Raw genomic sequence first — 12,180 nt, 5'->3', positions numbered from 1 at the left:
GTTAAGCATGCTATAAAATCGAGTTTAACACATCATTTCAATCAGAAAAGCCTGTACCAAGTCAGGACCATTGTGGTGCTTTTCTGACTTATTGGTGTTTACATCGATATTTCCATTTGTTATACGTTATAGACGTTCCTTTTGACTAATGCCTAGATTGTTTCAGTAACTTTGTTATTACCTTTTATTAAAGACATACAAGATATTTTGGTAAAACATCCAATGTTCCCTTCATACCTTCCAGTTAAGAGAGAGGAGGGGAAAGAGAAAAAAACAGGTTAAGAGTTTCAATAACTTTAAAAATTAAATTAATATTTAATTTCGTGATGATTCAACCTCTTTCAATATCCCCATTAAATTATACTTTATTTTTAGTACTTTGGACACAACCTTGCTTGAAAAACATTAAGTTTATACAGCTTAACTACAGCTGAATAGAGAGTTCACCAGTAACCACATAATTCAGTATAAAACAAATTTACACAGACAAAAACATAGTTCCAGAAGCTAACATGTACCTTTATAGCATATTTATAAGCTTGCTCTGCCTCTAACTGTCTACCAGTCTTCAGACAGACTAGAGAGAGATAGGCCCAGACTTCAGGATCTGCATTGTTCAGGATGTTGGCCTCTGACAAAGCATCCTCTGCCTCTCCTAGCTCACTCAACTGGAAATATAAAGTTATATAAAGTTTAGCTTTTGATCTGGAATGCTGCTGCCAAAATATAATTTAACCAACTCAACCAAAGAATGATAGCAAATTTTTAAATAAGCAGCACTAAGTACACATGCGCAACAGCAAAGTTGTAAGTGAAAACATTATATTTCTTTAAAGCTGATTTTTTTTTAATGAAAAAATAAATGAATATATCAAATCGTTAATGCTTAATATGTTTATTAAATTAAGTAATCGAGTGCGTTCATGATTTTTTTATTTGTTTTTTTCCCCCGGTTGTTATTTAGCTCAAGACACACCTCCCTTGATTTTTTTTTTAATGTAACAGAAACAGTAGATACCTACCCTATAACAAGCTATTCCAACACCTAACCAGGAGACACAAGAAGGTGACCTTTTACAGGCCATCAGGAATACATTCTTAGCATCTTGAAACTAAAAAAAAATGTCAATATTTAATATAATGCTTAAAGAAATATTCTTAACTTTAACTACTTTTTCTCCCAGATTAGGATTTATAAAAAATGAAACCATTGTAATGTAATTTATAATGAATGCAAGTAGTAAAAAAATTGATACATAAATTTGAAATATTTAGTTTATTTTCATAAGTGTGACAATAGTACATTCAAACATAAAACCTACAATGATTCAATAAATGACTGAAGGATCACTATTGCTACAACACTGTATTGCTGTGTAGTTGGAACTCTAGAAAAGTTTTGTATATATGTTTTGAAATTTTGTATGAATTTAAAACTCAAGAAGTAATACTAAAATCAATCCTAGTTTGTTAAAATTTACAACAAGTTCAGACTAAACTTTGTAGATATGAAATTTCTAAAAGAACCCCACATTTGTTTGTATCCCTCCCTCAGAATAAACTTCTAATATTTTGTACTAACAACAAGACCATCAAATTTGGTTCAGGAACAATTATGTTGTGGAACCTTTAGATTGTAAACCATTTTCATGGTAATTAAGATCTATTGGTCGCCTTGAATCAGTAAAAAGGATGAACTTTTTTGCTTTTAATTAAATAAGTTAGTGAATTAAGTCAATTAAATTCTATTCAAACTGAACCATTTGAACGTTAATTAGGATGGATGTCGCTAATTTTTCCTGAGCATCAGCTAAAGGAAGACAAATGAATGTAGTAATTAGAAACAAAACATGGACAAGGAGATCAATCTCCAATAAATGACTACCTATTACAAAGCACACGTCAGCTTTAATTACAGGTCTTACATTGTATTTGGCCTCCTAAAGACAATATTGTTTTCTAATTAATTTGGTTTTTGCTGTTTTAAGGGGTCAAGGCTTTTCAAAACTAAGGACATAAAGAATTTCATTTTCTTATTGATCTCAAATATCTGTTGTAGATGATTTTTTTCTGGTATATTGAAACCTGTCTAAAAATAAGTCAAATAAGTTATTTGGTTGCAATGCACAAAAGCTAATTTGCAGGGACTTAAAAATTATTTTCTAAATTTTCTTTTGATTTGGTTCGATTTGATAGATTTTTATTGTTGGGAAGCTTGAGTAGTTTTTTCCTAAATGAAACAGATTTGACTCACTATATTCTGCATATACCTTTTAGATAACTGTCAATCAACTGTTACAGCACAATTTAAATTTAGCTGGATTAGAAATTTCAGAGTTAGTTTAATTACCAAAAAATTTGAAAAAACAAATGTGTAAAAATATGTTTAAACATTTTAAATAATCAGTTAAATAAGGATATTGTGATCTCTTATGATATACAGTAAAACCTGCCATAAAAGAATTCTGAATTAACCAGAAACTTGTCCAAACCAGACGTCTGTAGTCCCTTCACATTACTTCAATGCATTTTTAACAAGTGAAAGCCCAAAACCTGTCTATTCCAAACACATCCTCGTGTCTTACAATAGTTCAGTTTAAACAGGTGTCCAATCAAAATACCAACCCTTTGATCCTGCAGGTAGATAGAGGCCAATCTCAGATATATAGAATGCATTTCAGAAGCATCATTTATAAATGAAATAGTTCTCTCATAACAGTCCCTAGCATTCTCTGTGTCCCCTGTCAGGTACTTCACATGACCCATCAATGACCAGGCATCTGGGTTCTGAAATCACATACATGGAATTAATTGTTCTAAGCATTCAACAGCCTTCACCTCTTCATATACAGTAAAATATTTTTTTTTAAATATTTATATAATTTAGTGCCAAATAATACATGCTATATGCAATTCAGGACAAGGACAGATGATCATTTGAGTTGACCAGGCTTTGTTTTAGTCTCCAGGACAAGGACAAGTGACCTTTTGAGTTGACCAAGCTTTGTACTAGTCTCCAGGACAAGGACAAGTGACCATTTGAGTTGACCAAGCTTTGTGCTACACTCCAGGACAAGGACAAGTGACCATTTGAGTTGACCAAGCCTTGTACTAGTCTCCAGGACAAGGACAGGTGACCATTTGAGTTGACCAAGCTTTGTACTAGTCTCCAGGACAAGGACAAGTGACCATTTGAGTTGACCAAGCTTTGTGCTACACTCCAGGACAAGGACAGGTGACCATTTGAGTTGACCAAGCTTTGTACTAGTCTCCAGGACAAGGACAGGTGACCATTTGAGTTGACCAAGCTTTGTACTAGTCTCCAGGACAAGGGCAAGTGACCATTTGAGTTGACCAAGCTTTGTACTAATCTCCAGGACAAGGACAAGTGATTATTTGAGTTGACCAAGCTTTGTGCTAGTCTCCAGGACAAGGACAGGTGACCATTTGAGTTGACCAAGCTTTGTACTAGTCTCCAGGACAAGGACAGGTGACCATTTGAGTTGACCAAGCTTTGTACTAATCTCCAGGACAAGGACAAGTGATCATTTGAGTTGACCAAGCTTTGTGCTAGTCTATTAATGCTTATTTCTATGTGGTAGCTCACGGATGAAACAGTCCATAGGAAGACAAGTCAATACAAACATTAATCTGACTTAACATCAGCCAATCATCACTCCATATTTCATACATATGCAGTGCAATATAATTCCAGTGCCTTAACTACTCTGTGACAAACAGTCAATAAAACTTCTTCTGTACTTCAATTTAAATATTGATTCATATTCAGAAAGTATGTAATTTAAATATCAATAATTAAAGATCCAACTGTGCATGAAATTGTTGGGTTTTTTTTCTGGAGTGCTGGAAAAGGAAAAAAGAAACAAAAGCATTTTTAATTAAAATGGAGATAACTAAGTAAAAACCTGATAATCAAACTGCAGTGCTTCATTAAGACTCTCCTCTGCATCTGTAGTCTCCTTCTTCTGTAATTTAAGTCTGGCAAATGCAATATGGTACTGTGAAGTTGGTCCACCCATTGGGCTTAGCAGCTCATGAGCTAAGGCCCTCTCTGTGAACTGCAAAAAAATGTATATTGTAAGATATGGAGAAATACTCAGTTTAAACTAGTTATTACCAGATTTTTATTATTCCCATGGATGACAAATAATTTTTGAAAATCATTTTTCATACAATGCAACATCTATCTTACTCTATTTGAGAAAAAAAATCAATACCCATTTTATTTATATTCGAAAGAATCTATGAAAATGAACCTTTTACAAGTTTAAGAAAAACTAAAGAGATTTATACTGTAAAAATCTGTTGTTACAGTTAGCTTTAAATCTGAAACTTATTTTCTTTCAGAAAGGGATGTGTTTACAGCATTACATCACAAGTGTGAAGACCATCACAGAAAGAAATATACCTTGCATATTTGAAATTTCTTAATGGAACCTAAACACTTTAGAAATTCAGTAAATTATCCCAAGAATCAGATTGATACAGCCATTAAGCTTAATGAAAACAAATAAGTCCGGTTTTTGGAAAAACAAACTACATCATGATAATTATAATGCAATATTAACAATATTGAATGCAAACCTAGTCCAAGTTAGTCATTAATTTTAGTAAAGAACTCACTGGAGTGGCTTTAACATCCAGAAGCCATTCAATAGCATGCATATAAATGCTACAGGCTGGTACAGGAGTAGGTTCCCTTGGGGGTGTATCATCTTCTTCAGCAGGAGGTGGGGTCCCACGCTGGCTTCCAATTTTATGGTGGCTACCTGGACGAGACAGACTGCCATCACTTTTCAGTCGGCTGGCTGTTAAGTGTGAGACAAAGCGTTATGATAAGCTAAGGCCATCACCAAATAGCAAGTAGACACACATAACATGCAACAGTGGTTCCAAAACCATAACACTGATGTACACTCAGTGAAATTACAATTTATTCTAATGCAAAAACTATGTCCTATGCCAATTTAGACATTGGGGCATAGCTCCTTATTTTGGTTTCATTAGGCTTGATCAAGATAAAAAAAATATTTTTGTACAAAATCTAGGAAAACAACAGGTGGTTTTGGTGAAGAAAAAACAGTAAAATTATCATTTAACAGAAAAGAAATGAAGCAAATTTCCTTCAACATGAGGACAAGATCAAGACATATGACGTTACATTTTAATTCACAAGTATCTCCGACAACTTAGCCAATTCTGACACAATGAAATTTCATGATTTTGGACTCACAAAAAAAGACGCACAAACATATATATATATTATATACTGAACATGTATTCCATCCATAGAAAGATATACATTTCCAGACAATATCATATGACTTACTAGCCATGCATGTTAGTAACAATTACACTGTGATGCCATATCATATTGTAAACACCCTTTCCTCTTTCCTTTCAGATACTTTGGGAGTATCAGGGCCAAGGAATGAAGAAATTTAACTGTTCACGTTGTAAATAAATATGCCTTGCTAAAAGTAAGGAACCATGAGCTTTAATGTCAAAAAGGTCTACATTGTATTAAGTCTATGATTCTTATTGTTTAGCAATTTGCCTAACCCAGACATAAATAAAACTGGAAGAAACAAAACAAAGCCCAGAGTAACATTAAGCTCTACAATACATTAAAGTCCAATTAATTCCAGTTTGAATTTCTGAATTCCAAATAGAGTAAACAGCAAACTGAATGAGTGAATATTGAAGGCTTCAATAGAGTAATCCAAAAATTCATCAAAACCAATGCCATTCTACAACTAAACCATCTCAAATCAAGGCAAAGGAAAAATAGTTTAGATGAGAAAACCAAGATTTATGAATGAAAAATTACAGGATATGAATCCTGATGACCAAGACAGAAAAAAGTTGTTGATGGTAAGAATGAAATTTTGAGGAGATGTTCAATTTTTTCTTGACTATTCTGTACTATCTACATGCCTATAGAGTAGCTGAGAACATGTTAACATTTCTGGTTTCTAAACTAAGCTGGCTCTATGCCTAAAGTTCTGATTAATAAATGGCAACACAGTTAGGACAAGACATGCAGTGCTTTGGATAATGACAATGATTTGAGTACTGAACTTGCAATGACCATGAACAAAGCAATAATCCACTGTGATGAAATACTACCAAAATTCATTCAAATCAGAACTGTTTATATAGAAATACACATGAAAAGTGGTTAAAAAAATGTTTTCTTTCTAACATGTACTTTAATAGGCAATTTTAATTACATTTGTATTACATAATTACATTTTATCATATGATTGAAAGCAGTGCACTTTTTGTAGAATGATTAAAAGCATATTGAATAATTAAGCTGATCATGTTTTCTCTCATATTTCAAAATCAATAATTGAAAAGGTTTCATGAAATTAATAGCGATTGGAGTTTGTTTAAAGAATTTCTAGTAGTTTCCTGTATTCCTTTTTTTAAACAATCAAGAACTCATTGTAAAACCGTAAAAATAAAAGTGCAGGTATAACTAACAATTCTATGCAAAGAAATATCTGGAAAAAAAATGACTAGATTTATCATTGTCTGAGAAATAATTGGTCACTCCTCAGCACTACTCCGCCTATAATATCAAATACTTTGTCTCACAATAACATGCCCATTACCACCATCAAATGCTGCATATATTATTAAGTGTCAGTCCATGTAAGAATCAGGCAGTTGGTGAAAAAAAAACAACATAAAAATCCCATCATTTTGATAGTGTAATTTGACTATTTGCACCATCAGAATCAAGGAAAACAGACAAGATTTGCTATATCATGCTGGACCATTGAGTTACAATTTTATTGAAATGTACTGAAAATGAACATTTCAAGGGCAGAAAACTCTGTCAAAACCTCATTTTTCTAAGATTCTGTTGAAAAATTTCTGCTCAAAGCAAGTGATGCAGAGATCAAATAATGATCTTTTCGATTAGTGAAAGTATCCTTGAGTGATATTACATTGTCAGATCGGTGGGGTTTTGACATGCATGTTTCTGACTTTTCCCATTTTGCCCGATTCTTACAAACACTTACACTTAAACATGCAAGTTATGTGAAGCTTAAAAATGATAAATTGTGAATATGATAAAAACAAAGGATATTTCATTAGAACAATAGTAGATAGATTAACACAAAAAAGTTTATGTTGAATTTCTTTTTTAATTAAGTTACTATACTGGAAATCTTAACCTCTCAAAAAGCATAAAAGAGATAAAGACAATCTGAATTTTTCTGTTATTTTACTCGTACAAAAAAAAATTAATAATAAAATCTGTTGTAAAACTTCCACCTTTTAGTATGCAACATTGTAATCAAAGGCAAAATAAGCATATAATATTTCCCCTCAACATAAGTATATAAACTTACATTAAAATGTTAGCATTTTATTAAAGTTAAAATCATATATAATACATAAAATATACTTATGTCCAACCTGCTTTGGATATAGTTGTAGTTCCTGTTAAATAGCAGAGGTATACAACAGTGAAAGATCTGAGATGATACAAAAAAACTGGTTTATATAACCGCTTTTATAACAAATAAAACAGTTAACTTCAGGGTAGTGTTGATCTTTCCTTAATTGAATGACCATTACATGATAACTTGTCTACAGCAGTTGACTGGAAAATTGTGATAAAACATAGTTTAAATACCTATGTATGATATAATTGAAAGTTTAAATCATCCTGTCAACTGTCTAGTTATCTACCTAATGCAATCAATCAGGTAATCTTCATTCCATCAAAAGAAGGTCAACACTATCCTCTGATGTTAGCTATTCTATTATTCAAGGGAGCTAACTGTAGTTAGAATGAACTGAAACTGGAACAAAAAAATTCCAAATCAAATTGTCCTGTCCCCTTTTATAGAAAATCAGCATCGGAAAATACTAAAAAAAAATATAGCTTAATTCTAATATTTTAGTACAAAATGATCTTTATTAATTTTTGTTCAAAACTTGGTTTACAACCAGCAGAAATCAGAGCCATTTTATATTTTTGTTTTTATATTGAATGCAACTTTATGTGCTCAACAGAACAAAATGTAAAATAAACCTCTTCCTAGCCATCATGGTGCCTTTTCACTTCAAAAAAAGCGTTGAATGTAATTAGTGAAAATCCCTTGTGCATTTCAATTTAAGCTAATAGCTGAATACCTAACTATCTTCTAATATCAATAAAAGCAAAGTCAGTGTTAAAATGGACTTAATTGAAGTGTACAGTGTTTGTAGAATTACCTTCAGGAGGAATTTTGTCACTCCCATCTGATAAAAATAAAAGTTTAAAAAATCTAAGTGCAAAAGGCAATATAAAAAAGCAACAAAACTGACTGTGTAATCTACTAAATTGGCAAGAAATAAATCAATTACTCTATTCATTTTGTTCTTTTTGTAAGATATCAGGTTTTTGGTGAATATTTGGGGATGTGCCGAAGGAATTAATACATGAATGGAGAAAGCACATAAAAATTGTACATGTATTAAATAGGAATTTTTAAATTAATCTCTAAATGTTGAGGTAAACAAAGGAGAGGAGTGGAGAAAGAGGAGGAGGTAAATACTTGTACATAGCAAGCATTGGGATTATATACATGGTAAGGGATTTCAAAATTGACATGGAAAAGCAAAATTTTTCCTAATTGTACAGTGATAAAAAAGAAATTGAACATCATAAGCCTTCAGGTAAAAAAAAGTATGGGTTCACTTTCACTGTTAATTAGGTTTTAACAAGACATTTATAAGGTGAAAGACATTGTGGGGAACATATAGCAAGTCAAGTCCACACTGGAGATAACATGTGACAAACCAATGTGATGTGGCGACTATACCTGTTGATGGGGGAAGAAGTAAACTTCCATCTAGGAGTAAAATGTGCAAAAATATTGTCATAATATACAACCCTTTGACATATGGTAATGAATTCCTAAATATTTGCTTCAGGAAAGGTGCAAGATATTTAAAGTACCATGAAAATTAACAATGTATGATTCTCTAATTGTCAGCAAACTTTATCACTTTGTGACCAGTGTTGGGAAAAAAGAGATAATCTTTTGATGATGTTCGTTACTTATCATAAAATTTCAAAGAGTTTCAAAAAAGAGAAACTGAGTTTCTTATATCTCCAATATCAGTACATATAATCAACTTTTGACACAATTTTAATGTGTCAATAATTTTCTTTTTTCAAAATGCTAAAATTTAAAATAACCATACAAAAAAGGTATGCATACACACTTTGTATGCTGCATTGTAAGCTAAGGATTGATTTTTTTCTTGATGGGAGAAATTTCAAAGAATACCATAGCACTGTAAAAAAAAAACACAAATCAATGAAGTTTGTGTAAAAAAAATAAATACATAAACAAGATATACTGCTAAAAAATCTCAGCACACATTTAAATATAGGAAACAATAAACATATAAGTACATGTATATATAATGGTGGTAAAACAAATTCATAATAAAACTCAAATTACCACATCAAATTAAGATGGTACAATGCATTAAGGTAAATTACCTGATCTCCTTGTAGCCGATTGTCGTCTCTCTGAAATTGATCTTGACCTAGCAGAGGTTGGAGGTTTATCACTCCCAGGGGGTGTAGGTTGTTTGATTTCTGGGTGTGGCTGTGGGGGTGGAGCCAGTCCACCTTGATCTCCAACATGGGAACCATCAGCCTCTCCTAGAAGTAAGGTAGTACTTTCAGAAAAGATTAATGTGAAAGGGACTCAACTGTACCTGAACTTCACACAAAATAATTCAATGTCTGCCCTAAATAATAAAAAAGCATACATTGAATCACTGCATCTATTCATATATATATATTTAGACTCTTTACATCAATTCCATGAATGTTTTCATGTAGTGAACATCCACGGTTATAGAGCATGAGGACAACACATTTTATAAATCAATTCAATGCCTTTTGATAAAATGAAAAACATTCTCTATTTCCTATTCATAATCATAAAAAATCATCTATCTCTTTACCAACCTTTCTCCTCAGCTTCTGGACCTCTGGCTTCTTTCTCCTTAGCTTGCTCCTCCTCTCGAGCAGCACGAGCAATCTCAACAGCCTTAGCTTGATTAAGCTTATTAGCCTCTAGGTAAGCCATCTCTGCTCCTATTTCATTGTTAACAGCATCATAGAACAAACCTAGAGTTAAAAGGTTTAAAATTAAGTCAGAATTACAATAAAGGTAATTTTAATGTTAGAGTGTCCTCTTATCAGAGACAAGAGTATTGTCTTATCTTTGCATTTAATTTATTTCAGTTAGTTATGCAAGTAAGAAAAAGACAAAGTTCCTTCATTATGGCATAGGTGTAAGTTGCCAAATTGAATTGACATCATGAAACTTGAAAATAAGTTAGTTAACAGTTTGTGTCCCTTTACAACTGAGAGGTCCTCAAAGTAAGCAGCTCAATATTAACTCAAATTTTATGAACAAAGTAACAAGCAGCAAATCGACTTCAAATATTTAGAAATTTTATAAATTATGAAATTTCTTCACCTTACAAAAAATCAGAAGACCTAGATGCATAAAAACCCTACTGTTTTGTCAAGTTGTAGTTTTTTTTTTTGTTAGAACAGCATTATACTGGAGAAAATCTCCGGTTTCAAAATCATATAGGAAAACAAAAACCTTACCCTCAAATATCAGGCAATTCCAAAATAACATAAGCATTTTTGTACTAAAAACATAAGAACCAAAGTATTACAAACCTAGCATGGTCCAGGCCAAGATACTTTTTGGGTCCACACAGGTTGCAGCCTCAAAGAACGTCTCAGCAGCTTCATGTCTCTGTTGAAGAGTACAAACAACTCCATACAGCAATAACCTGTGAAATAATCAATTTAATATAAAATACAATGAAAACAATTCCCTAAACATCTTCCTTTAACTTATCAATCCATTTATAGGACAGGTATTTTAAAGAAAAGTACAATATTCTATCCAATATATATTAAAAGGAAGCAAAGTCTATGTTAGCCCTCAGTAGCAGAAAGTACAACATATTCACATTTATACAATATATAGAGCATGATAAATTTTACATTAAAATTACTTGCCCTTTTCTTTTTCTCTCTCCCCTTCATTTAACATTTTACCATTATCAATATGACCTACCCTTGTAGATGCTTCTGATCTATAGCTATACACTCCTTGAAGCACTCTTCAGCCTTGTTAATGTCATTGATGTACAAACAAAATGTTCCATAATCAAACCAGTGTGATGGGTCGTTTTTGTTTCTAGCGATTCTCTGGGAGGCAAAATACAATAAATAACTTTACTATCAAATAAATAAGGACATTTTGAAAAATAGATTTAAAGCTATTACACTGATGCTCCATTACAATAGTTAGTCATCAATGTTACAGCACAAACAATGATGATATTCACAGGATATATATATGGTCAGTTTTTGATTAAGGGACAATCACTGGGTAAACATCCTTTCCTAAGGTAATAAACTAGACAGTTGAGAAGAAGATTAAAAAAATAAGATTGAGGCAATTTATTAAATCAAGGGAAGACTGGCTCTTTCCTCTGAATATCATCACTGATTGTCTTATGAGAGGTGACCGGAACCACACAGTTTGTTTTTTTTTTAACATTTGGCCTAATTCACATATTTTCAACATAAAAGCTCTCTCTCTTTCTCTCTATAAAAACAAATTATTTTAATTTTGTAATTTTAAGACAAAAGATTTATTCAGTATATTCAGTATAAGAAATGTGAACTCTACAATATCAAACATGCAACATTTTTTAGCTAAAGGAAGTTTGTAGTTGTCTTATTATATCTTTTATTTTTGTTTTTTTAAAAATACTTCTTAAAAAAAACATTTACAAAAATATGTTTTCATTCATATATCATTTAACACTCTTAAAAGGAATTAATCCAAACAAACCTTACCTCTTGATAGTATTTAGTGGCCAACTCATAATTATCATTGACCTCTGCCTCCCTGGCAAAGTGTTTGAGCTGAGCTGAGTCTGTGAGGGGTTCGGGGATTGGTGGTTGATCTTCCAATGCCAGAACTTTACCAAGAGCAACATGCATCTGATCAATAAGATACACATATAGCTCACTCAAAAATGTCTGAAATAAAAAAACAAAATAAAATTAGACTTAAAAACCTAAATGCACAAGAT

The 12,180-nt window shown here is 32.1% G+C and overlaps 1 protein-coding gene across 12 annotated transcripts in view; it reads right to left on the bottom strand.

The window, feature by feature from the left end:
* Positions 1 to 12,180, bottom strand: part of LOC148624883 (cilia- and flagella-associated protein 70-like) — a 31,278-nt gene that overhangs the window by 609 nt on the left and 18,489 nt on the right. For all 12 annotated transcript variants that reach the window (XM_088567956.1, XM_088567958.1, XM_088567957.1 and 9 more), the window contains 12 exons: positions 11,942 to 12,127; positions 11,151 to 11,284; positions 10,745 to 10,860; positions 10,016 to 10,177; positions 9,539 to 9,703; positions 8,260 to 8,286; positions 7,456 to 7,479; positions 4,645 to 4,829; positions 3,927 to 4,079; positions 2,626 to 2,787; positions 1,023 to 1,112; positions 519 to 668 (listed from right to left, as the gene is read on the bottom strand). In XM_088567956.1, the coding sequence (XP_088424082.1) occupies positions 519 to 668; positions 1,023 to 1,112; positions 2,626 to 2,787; positions 3,927 to 4,079; positions 4,645 to 4,829; positions 7,456 to 7,479; positions 8,260 to 8,286; positions 9,539 to 9,703; positions 10,016 to 10,177; positions 10,745 to 10,860; positions 11,151 to 11,284; positions 11,942 to 12,127 (1,554 nt within the window). The remainder of the gene's footprint in view (positions 1 to 518; positions 669 to 1,022; positions 1,113 to 2,625; positions 2,788 to 3,926; positions 4,080 to 4,644; positions 4,830 to 7,455; positions 7,480 to 8,259; positions 8,287 to 9,538; positions 9,704 to 10,015; positions 10,178 to 10,744; positions 10,861 to 11,150; positions 11,285 to 11,941; positions 12,128 to 12,180) is intronic.

The sequence above is a fragment of the Perna viridis genome, chromosome 2 (genome assembly GCF_037379345.1).
Source record: "Perna viridis isolate PV_CMFRI_1.1 ecotype Kerala chromosome 2, ASM3737934v1, whole genome shotgun sequence".
Lineage (NCBI taxonomy): Eukaryota > Metazoa > Mollusca > Bivalvia > Mytilida > Mytilidae > Perna > Perna viridis.
This window is presented reverse-complemented; position numbering and strand designations above follow the sequence as displayed.